This window comes from Agrilus planipennis, unplaced genomic scaffold (assembly GCF_000699045.2).
Source record: "Agrilus planipennis isolate EAB-ADULT unplaced genomic scaffold, Apla_2.0 scaffold11, whole genome shotgun sequence".
NCBI classification, from domain to species: Eukaryota; Metazoa; Arthropoda; class Insecta; order Coleoptera; family Buprestidae; genus Agrilus; species Agrilus planipennis.
The window spans coordinates 885560-896202 of NW_020440736.1; the positions used below are offsets into that span (position 1 = coordinate 885560).

Sequence of the window (10643 nt, forward strand, 5' to 3'; positions counted from 1 at the left end):
TACCGGAAATTATTAAAAAATATTCTGACACAATTCAAATATATAAGTTCTTTTCAAATCGAAGTAGTATTTTATTTTAAATTTTTTAATACTTTTTAAAAATAAAATTAATTACTTACTTTGCTATTTCTTATTAAGGAATAAATGGCGAAAATTTAGTTGATTTAATAACTTGGGTTAGCCAGTACCTTCTAGATTCGTTTTTGTTCGGAAATCTCATTATACCTTTTATTCATACCACGTGCAATAGCCACATATAATACGTACACGTAAGGCATTAAAGAGCCTTCCAATTTCGAGAACGTGTTCATAAAATTTATGAAGGGTTAACTTTAATAAAATCAATTTCGAAACGCCCTGACTCGTTTTTCTTCCCACGAAGATTCAACCATCTGGGGAATTAATGTGTTCATCCGATAAATTTGTTTTTTTTTTTTAATTAAAAAAATTAATGGAGATGGAAAATAATTACGAAATGAAGGTTGATCTCAGACACTACATAATAAATGAAGACTTCATATCTTACAATTGTTAGCAATATATGCGTACGTATACGTAAATAAGCAAAGTCTAGATGGAGCAAGTTATGTATCTTGAAACGATTCTTTTGTTTTTCTTTTTGATAGATTATATTTTTAGAGATGTGTACTCTAGAAACTAAAATTACGAAATTATTAGAATTTTACCTAAGGTCTGAGTGAAACCATAACAATTAGTCGTTCGAGAGGTCGCTCTAAATCGGACCCCCAACTCATGCGGCCCCACAAGTGCTTTCCTATTCCAATTTATATTTGTATGATATAAATGTGCGACAAGGTGTTATGTGTGTTCACGAAAATATGTATTTCGAAATCCAAGGGAATGATTCATTATTTCGGCTTCGTTTTAACCAATTTTGAAAACCTGAAGCGCGAAATTTCGTTCTTTACAGTGTAGTTCAAGCCATGTTTAAATTTATATGATATAAAAGGGCGGTAGGTGACATGCGCTTTTTCGAATTCATTTGATATGAAGATGTGGAAGGCTATCGTATGACGACATATGCTAACGAAAATGTATTTTTGCGAAACTGAAACAAATGATTCAAAATTTGAGGTTATCTTTAAACTATTTTCAAATTTAAACGCCCAAAATCGCTCTTAAAGTAGTTAGAGCGGAAGCGAATTTATGTATGAAGGTGATGCAAGCGATGCACTTCGCATATCGGGGCCTAAGTATCTCCGCATTCCGGTTACGTTTGCTTGTAAACATTGAACACTACGCATTATTTAAGAATTTTATAGTTTGTCTTTTATTATTCAAAAGGGTCCCAAATGTCCAAGGTCGGTCACTGGATAAAGCAACGAAACTAAATAATAAAGAAGTTATTCGATCGTTAATGGCCTTAAATGCACCAAAAGTGAACACCATCCTATCCTGTCGCCGAAAAATATTAAGTAATTTGCCTAAAATTTACTGGAAATTAAAATGAGCGAAGTATTTATTTCACATTGATAAACAAAAAAGGATGATTCATAAATTGTTAGTTTCTGTCCTTATTCGGTTTGGAAATTATGAACCAAAATAAAATTGTAGGCTTCTAATACAGTGGAACTTGGTTATAACCATCGGTTGTAACGACAATTCTGGTCTAACACCACTGTTTAATAGCCATGCAAATTCGACATTTAAAACTTGGATATTACAACATATTTTTATAGTTAGCACTACCTTTAATGTAAATGCCTTTGTTGACATTAATTGTTGACATTTATTAATATTTTATTACCATATAGACCCCGTAATTACGTGTTTGGGTTTGCCTTGTAAATTCGTTAATAACGACACTCGGTTATTACGTCGCCGGTTCTTATAAACCACGTTTTATTGTATTTATATCAACGCGATGAATTGACGAAGTTTTCGAAATCATTCATTATAAGCGTAACAATTTATTTAAGGAGGTAGAAATCTCTCGACGCGCGAGTCGATACTGGCACCTGCCAGGTATTTTTTTGTCAAAATATATTTTTTTATTAGGTATGTTAGTGTGCTATAGACGGTCTGCAATAAATATCGTTTAATGTTGATTTTTAAGTGAGAAGTGTGTGCTCCGAAGGGGTGAAAGAATGCTAAAGGAGAGGCGTGAGCGTTCTTCAATCGGGTCGATGTCAGCGTAATTTTACTGCACCCTGTTGAGATAATCCTCGAAACCCTTTAACTTTGTCGCCGGATCGACGTAATTATGGAGGGCATTAAGATAAGAGTGATAGGGCTCCCCTTTTCTATCTTTTCCATTGAATTATTTTACCGCTTTTATTTATAACTTAATCAAATCGTTGGCAGGTTAATAAAATTAACATGACAAACAAAATTACGTCGGCGTTACAGCAACTACCAAGAAAAGGATTTTGATACGTGTTATAAGAATAATTTGTGAGATATTTGTTTCTTTTGCATATACATACGTAGCAGCAGGACGCGAAGTACATAATAGTATCTATGTAGACGTACTTATAACTACCTAATGTATATTTATATGTAAATTTGAATGAAGAAAAGTTTTTTTTCGTTTTCACAGCCGCCTCTGCTAACATTTAAATACGTTGATATTGTATAAGGTATGCTCGAGCATACTATCATGATGTTATCGATATTCAAATCTTCGCCAAACACGCCTTTAATGAGCGGTTACAGACCTGAATGACAAACGAATTACTTCCGCCTACTTAAATGTTAGTTCGCGTGCGAACAAAAAATACACATCAATTCTTAACTTTTAAACAGTGGAGAACCTAATGAGCATAATTGCTTTGATACTTGACGAATATCAAATTGCAACGTTTCTACTACACAACTCCTCCTCCTGTTTAATTGATAAAAGAGTTGCGACAAAGACTAGAAAATTACGACGGGTTCAGTGAATTCTGTTCCCAAGGCAGACGAGCATAACCCGTCATCGTTTACAACGAGGAAGTATTTTAAAAAGCTCTAATTACTTACAACTTTTCTGTCTCGTATGTTCAAAACTAATATATGCAATTATTACCCGGAAATTAATAGATTAAAGGATAAATATTCTAACAATCGATAAAGAAAATTAAATCTGGCTGCATTAAATATTACTTACAAAAATGGGCAAACAGACACACGACTGATCGTATAAGGGTTCCGATTTTCATTACGGAACCCTAACCCGAGAACCAACTTAACATTGTAGTTCTATCATCTACATTCAAACTGCAAATGTAAATTTGTACAAACAATATTGTTTTGTTGAAAGATTTACTACGTTATCTTCAGACNAAGTATTTGTTTATTATACGAAAACTGTCTTTCATTTCCACAAAAAAAACGAAATGACTTTCCGAACAACCCTATATTTTCCATTATTTATTTCTTTTTGCATAAGTGAACCTTGAGCTTCTTTTAACAACTGGACCTTAAAATGAATAAAAAAAGTTCGACACGTCGATAATGAATAATGAATCCTTTAAATGTTGCCTAAACAGCTGAAAAGCATCATAATCGTATTATTCTCGGATTTCATTCGTGTGATAATGCGAGTTGATTTTAAAAAGTCAAATTATCTTGATGTCAGGCTAGTTTGGCTGATGTCAGCCGACGTGCTTTTGTTATTATTATTGTGTTAGCACACTAATGAAAGCGATTATATATTCAGAATGTCGGAAAGATTTATTTTTTTCTGAGTAAGGTACTTAATAAATTTGCATGCACGATGCGATACCACAGCTATGTTAATACAGGTACGATCTGCTTTCGATAAATTAATATCTTTCATTCTGTATTAGGTACGTACTAGTAGACGGACTGTAGACGAACGAAGAATAACATGCTTATTAGGTGCGCTCTGTCAGAATTAAATCCATCGTGAAAAGAAAAAAACGTAAAAGAATTCGATACTTGAAGCAGTTTCTCTAAAACATCTTTACTTTCGGATATTTGTTGGAAAACGTCACGTTTAATTCCACAGTTTAATAAAGGGAAAAAAAATGACAGCATTAAGCATACTTAATAGGTGTCATACGGCGACAAACAAGATATTTGGTAGCACTATCGGGTCTTATCAAAATTATAGGACTAATGGGAATAACTAGTTATTTAGGGTCTACAAATAAAATTAGTTAACCATATAGCAAGTTCTTTAACCTCGATTTTAATATTAAACAGACTAAGTAAGTCAGATTTTATTGTTGGTAAGATTACTAAAGTAAAGTAGTAACTTTAATTGCTCAATGTGATAAATAAAAAAACATAAATCAGATGGTATTATAAATAACCGTTTTTTTATAATCTTCCGCTGTCAACGTCGACGTCGTTTATAATACGTATACTTATTATGTAATCTAAGTATTTACGAACTATAAATTTATAAGTTGTAAATTAATAAGCACCTGCCTGTTAAACAATTATATAGGTTTTTCTTTCAAAACAGAANATTTTCTATTGGTCCCCCAAAATGACTCCCATGTTCAAAACTATTTTCTATATTTTTTTCAAAATTTTAGGTTCAGTAGTTTCGGAGATAGGGAGGGAATGGTCAATTTTCATCTAATTTTTTAAATAACTTTAAAATTACAAAAAATATATATTTGAGATCCTTACAACAAGCCCTTTCATTTGATATGTCACACGGTACAGTTTGCAAAACTTCTTTTTAATTTTCTATTGGTCCCCCAAAATGACTCCCATGTTCAAAACTATTTTCTATATTTTTTTCAAAATTTTAGGTTCAGTAGTTTCGGAGATAGGGAGGGAATGGTCAATTTTCATCTAATTTTTTAAATAACTTTAAAATTACAAAAAATATATATTTGAGATCCTTACAACAAGCCCTTTCATTTGATATGTCACACGGTACAGTTTGCAAAACTTCTTTTTAATTTTCTATTGGTCCCCCAAAATGACTCCCATGTTCAAAACTATTTTCTATATTTTTTTCAAAATTTTAGGTTCAGTAGTTTCGGAGATAGGGAGGGAATGGTCAATTTTCATCTAATTTTTTAAATAACTTTAAAATTACAAAAAATATATATTTGAGATCCTTACAACAAGCCCTTTCATTTGATATGTCACACGGTACAGTTTGCAAAACTTCTTTTTAATTTTCTATTGGTCCCCCAAAATGACTCCCATGTTCAAAACTATTTTCTATATTTTTTTCAAAATTTTAGGTTCAGTAGTTTCGGAGATAGGGAGGGAATGGTCAATTTTCATCTAATTTTTTAAATAACTTTAAAATTACAAAAAATATATATTTGAGATCCTTACAACAAGCCCTTTCATTTGATATGTCACACGGTACAGTTTGCAAAACTTCTTTTTAATTTTCTATTGGTCCCCCAAAATGACTCCCATGTTCAAAACTATTTTCTATATTTTTTTCAAAATTTTAGGTTCAGTAGTTTCGGAGATAGGGAGGGAATGGTCAATTTTCATCTAATTTTTTAAATAACTTTAAAATTACAAAAAATATATATTTGAGATCCTTACAACAAGCCCTTTCATTTGATATGTCACACGGTACAGTTTGCAAAACTTCTTTTTAATTTTCTATTGGTCCCCCAAAATGACTCCCATGTTCAAAACTATTTTCTATATTTTTTTCAAAATTTTAGGTTCAGTAGTTTCGGAGATAGGGAGGGAATGGTCAATTTTCATCTAATTTTTTAAATAACTTTAAAATTACAAAAAATATATATTTGAGATCCTTACAACAAGCCCTTTCATTTGATATGTCACACGGTACAGTTTGCAAAACTTCTTTTTAATTTTCTATTGGTCCCCCAAAATGACTCCCATGTTCAAAACTATTTTCTATATTTTTTTCAAAATTTTAGGTTCAGTAGTTTCGGAGATAGGGAGGGAATGGTCAATTTTCATCTAATTTTTTAAATAACTTTAAAATTACAAAAAATATATATTTGAGATCCTTACAACAAGCCCTTTCATTTGATATGTCACACGGTACAGTTTGCAAAACTTCTTTTTAATTTTCTATTGGTCCCCCAAAATGACTCCCATGTTCAAAACTATTTTCTATATTTTTTTCAAAATTTTAGGTTCAGTAGTTTCGGAGATAGGGAGGGAATGGTCAATTTTCATCTAATTTTTTAAATAACTAAAATTACAAAAAATATATATTTGAGATCCTTACAACAAGCCCTTTCATTTGATATGTCACACGGTACAGTTTGCAAAACTTCTTTTTAATTTCCTATTGGTCCCCCTAATTGACTCCCATGTTCAGAATAATTTATTTACGTTATGCGTACGTGTTTAGGTAACAGAAATTCATAAGTGTACTAAATTTCAACTTGATCGATCCAGTATATCCATGTGCGTGATCCTATACGGGTTCCGTTTTTCATTCGGACGTACGGAACCCTAAAAATAATAACACGATTGTTGTAAAAGGTATTGACTTATTTGAACTCATTTACTTCTGAACTACTGTGACGCAAAAAATTCTAATGAACTTTAAATTTCACGTCACAGCACTTCCTATTGAAAACGATTTTGGTCGCGTTTGGGCACTGAACCTCTCCCAATCACCCTTTCTACTAGTTAACGCATTTAGACATACTTAGTCATATTTATTGCTATTATTTACATTAAAATAAAATGATATTCGCCGCCACTACAATTCTGTCTTCGTGGGTTATAGCCAATACGTGTATATCGCAAAATTCACTTACCGATCCATAGAGTAGACCACAATTATCCATACACAAATACTGGCATGTTGCAACCCCTTCAATTTTCAGCTTTCCGATACCAACGGAAATCCTATGTAGTATTGCTGAAACAAACGAAAGCACATTATTATTTTAAAAATATTTTAACGGTTAACAAAGCAAAAATAACATTACTTAACAACGGAAAACTTGACTTTATTAACAAAATTAACTGGTTATTTACACAAAATTTAAGAGGGGCATAAACATAAGATGTAAAAAGGAGAATAACTGTTTCTGAGAACAGTAAGTGAGGACGTAAAACTTAAAAGGTTGTTGACGGATTCTGAACCTTCTTCTGTTCTTTATTAAAACTTCATTTAAGTGACTTAATTATCCAACGGTAAAATTTAAGACGACTTCGTTGTTAAGTATGCGCGGCTTTCAGGGACAAAGTTTAGATAGTTATGGTAAGTACCAATCGGAAAGTTTCGCCTTTTAATTACAAGTATTAAAAATCCTCTCCAGGATTCGAAGGTGACTTTCTCGCACGATGCAACAGCTTTTTCGGCTGTTCGAAAAATTTTTCTTTTAATAAATAAACATAATTAGATGCGAAATATTGTTGCGAAAATGTGTATTTAATTGAAATTTGAAATAAGACTTTGAACAATGTCCGTTGCTCAACAATGTGGTTTCTACAACATATATGTACGTACAATCATTTTGCACTTGGTGGTTTCATTAAGTAAGGTGCCTAATGGTAGAGGAGGACAAATAAAAAGCAATGTTTTCGTAATACTAAAACACACATGGGTGCATAATTATGTCAGTGTGAAATTAATTACACTCACTCAGGGTTATATGTATAAATTAAAATGATTTTTCATTGATTTTAACTGCCTCAAGCCAGTGATTAAATATTTTTTTATATCTAATATACAATAGGACCACATCATAAATTTTGGGGTTATTTCGGAGAGTACCTTACATAAAACTAAATGAGTTAATAACAGTGACACTTTGAATTTTTATAGGGTTAAATTCAGAGGCGAACTAGGACTATGAAAGGCCCCCGGGAATTCCAGGAGTCAAAGGGCCTTTAAAGGTAGAAGCATTCATGCTAATGGTATCAGAGAAAGATATCTTAGAAAATACTGCAGTTGATAATATACGAGGGTGGATTGATAAGTTTCCGGCCTAACCAAGAGATGACGCCACTAGGCCTACCTTGAGGTGACATTCTATAGTACCATCCTTGGATAGCTTGTAGCTATAGTTTCAGCCCGATCTCCTTGCTAGTGTAGGTTTGACAGCACGCTGAACAAGACGCCTCTGTGGTTTTCGTAAAAATGGAAAAGCAGGAAAATCGTGCTGTCATCAAATACTTTTATTTGAAGGGGTTAACGCCGAAGGAAATTAAAAAAGAGATGGACTCAACACTGGGGACATCCTCCCCGTCATATTCAACCGTTAAGCAGTGGGTTTCCGAGTTTAAAAAGGGTCGTGTGAGCACCTCTGATGGGCCTCGCTCAGGACGCCCCGTTGAGGTCACAACTCCAGATATGATCGAAAAAATTCATCAAATAGTGCTGGGAGACCGCAGATTGAAAGTGCGTGAGATAGCTGAGACCTGTAAGATGTCATATGAACGTGTGCAACATATTTTGCACCAACATTTGCATATGGAAAAGCTCTGTGCAAGATGGGTGCCGCGTTTGCTAACAGTCGACCAAAAATTGATTCGAAAAAACATTTCTACCGCAAATTTGTCATTGTATAAGCGTAATCCAAGCGAATTTTTGCGTCGATTCGTAACCGTTGACGAAACGTGGGTCCACCACTACACTCCTGAAACCAAAGAACAGTCTAAACAGTGGATTGGACCAGGGGAACCAACTCCAAAGAAGGCAAAAACAATTTTTTCGGCGAACAAGGTTATGGCTACTGTTTTTTGGGATGCAAGAGGTATTATATACATTGATTACCTTGCAAAGGGTAATACTATCACTGGTCAATACTACGCAGACTTATTGCAACGTTTGAGCCACGAGGTGAAAATTAAACGACCTCATCTGGCGAAGAAAAAAATCTTGTTTCATCACGATAACGCACCAGCGCACACGTCAATCGTTGCGACGGCTAAAATCAACGATCTAAAGTTTGAATTGATGCCGCACCCTCCTTACTCTCCAGACCTAGCCCCGAGTGACTATTTTCTGTTCCCTAATCTCAAAAAATGGCTTGGCGGTAAGAGATTTGCGGACAATGAAGAAGTAATCGAAGCTGTAAATGGTTATTTTGAGGAGCTTGACGAATCAGTCTATAGAGATGGCATTAATAGACTGGAACACCGCTATGAGAAATGTATCAGCCTTGGAGATTATGTTGAGAAATAAAAAAAAAAAATTTTTAAAAACCTTGTTTTTCTTGGTCAGGCCGGAAACTTATCAATCCACCCTCGTAATCAAAAGTTTATCGTTAAGAAGTAAAGTTTTTAAAAATTTACTTGTATATTAAGCGTTAGGATGGAGATAAAAAAATAATTATATTTTATATCTTTAGATTGGGTTAAAAGGCTTATGTTTAGGTATATAGGGAATCTGTATCGTGTGGGGGCCTAGGGCGAACTCTGCCAAACTCCCTTATGACCAGTCCGATCCTGGTGAAATTTAAATGCATTACTGAATTAATTTTAATTAACTTTACTTACTACAGATAATCTACAATTAACGAGGAAAATTGTCGTCTCGTCGGGAATCGAACTCGGGTTCGTGGTTTTACGCACCAGTACTCTACCACTAAGCTACGGGGTTATCTGTTGTGGGTTAAGTTATTAAAAAAAATTAATTCACTAATGAACTAAATTCACTACTATATGAACTTATAATTCTATATGGTTTACGTGCATATCACGTAGGGTTAGCTATGCTATGGATTATAAACTCCTCAAGTTGGCATCATTATGGACCTTGTTGAATATACTATAGATGGCGTTGGCCGCGCTATTTGTAGTAATTGATAAAACGCTGCCTAATAAAGGCAACAGGTAAAGTTGGTCTGTCTTCTATCGGAAATATCTACGACGTGCTGACCAGGCACGACACAGTCGAAATCGTGATCCGCGTCTACCAGTTTCGATAGACTATATAAACTTTTGATCGAATGTTATATTTAATCCTAACACGGTTGATTCCAGCTTGAAAAATTTGGATCCAATAGGTGGCGTTGTTGGAGATATTTACATTGTTTTTATACTTTTCAGATTTTCCATTCAAAAATACCTATAATCACATATTTTAACTTCCCTAAACCCCCACCCTTCAATACTTTTTTGCGCGGTTTCAAGGATTTTTTTAAAGGAGAAAGAGGGTTATAATTCATTTTGTTTAATCTACTATGTATATAATACGAGAGTTTGCAATATAATCGAATCCCGTGCGAATCAAGTTACGGGGGCAATAACCAGTGTATAATAAATATATGTATACCTAATTAACAAAATAAGCACACATAAAAATATAAAATATAATACGTATATAGTCATTACGGTAAGCGTCCACCAGACGGATCACATCGCGTCGCGTCGCAACGCATTAATCCGCGCGACGATTAAACATAAATATTATAACCCGTCCGCTGCTTTTGAGCTGTAGCGAGACGGGACAGAGCTGACCGTACGCTCTCTTCCGAGGAAGAAAATTTTTGCGAACGGCAACGACGTGATCCGTTCCGTCTGCAGTTAATGCTAGACACTGCTTTTGGTGTAATATTTATTAGTTTATGTAATAGCCGTGAGAAGAACTGGTGCAAATAAATCTTGTTGTTTATTATTTATATTTAGTAATTCTTCAAGCGTTTCGCAAGCCCGTCGGCTAAATTCAAACCATTTTACAGGAACATTTTTCAAAGTATTCATTAAATGATGATATTCACCATATTGCCTTCTTTTCTAAATGTACATAT

At 33.8% G+C, this 10643-nt stretch overlaps 1 protein-coding gene across 1 annotated transcript in view; it reads right to left on the reverse strand.

Annotated features, from left to right (window-relative positions):
- The window catches only part of LOC108733792, a 118093-nt gene that overhangs the window by 4846 nt on the left and 102604 nt on the right, over nt 1–10643 (reverse strand). The window contains exon 2 of the mRNA XM_018465101.2: nt 6699–6802. Within this exon, the coding sequence (XP_018320603.1) occupies nt 6699–6802 (104 nt within the window). The remainder of the gene's footprint in view (nt 1–6698; nt 6803–10643) is intronic.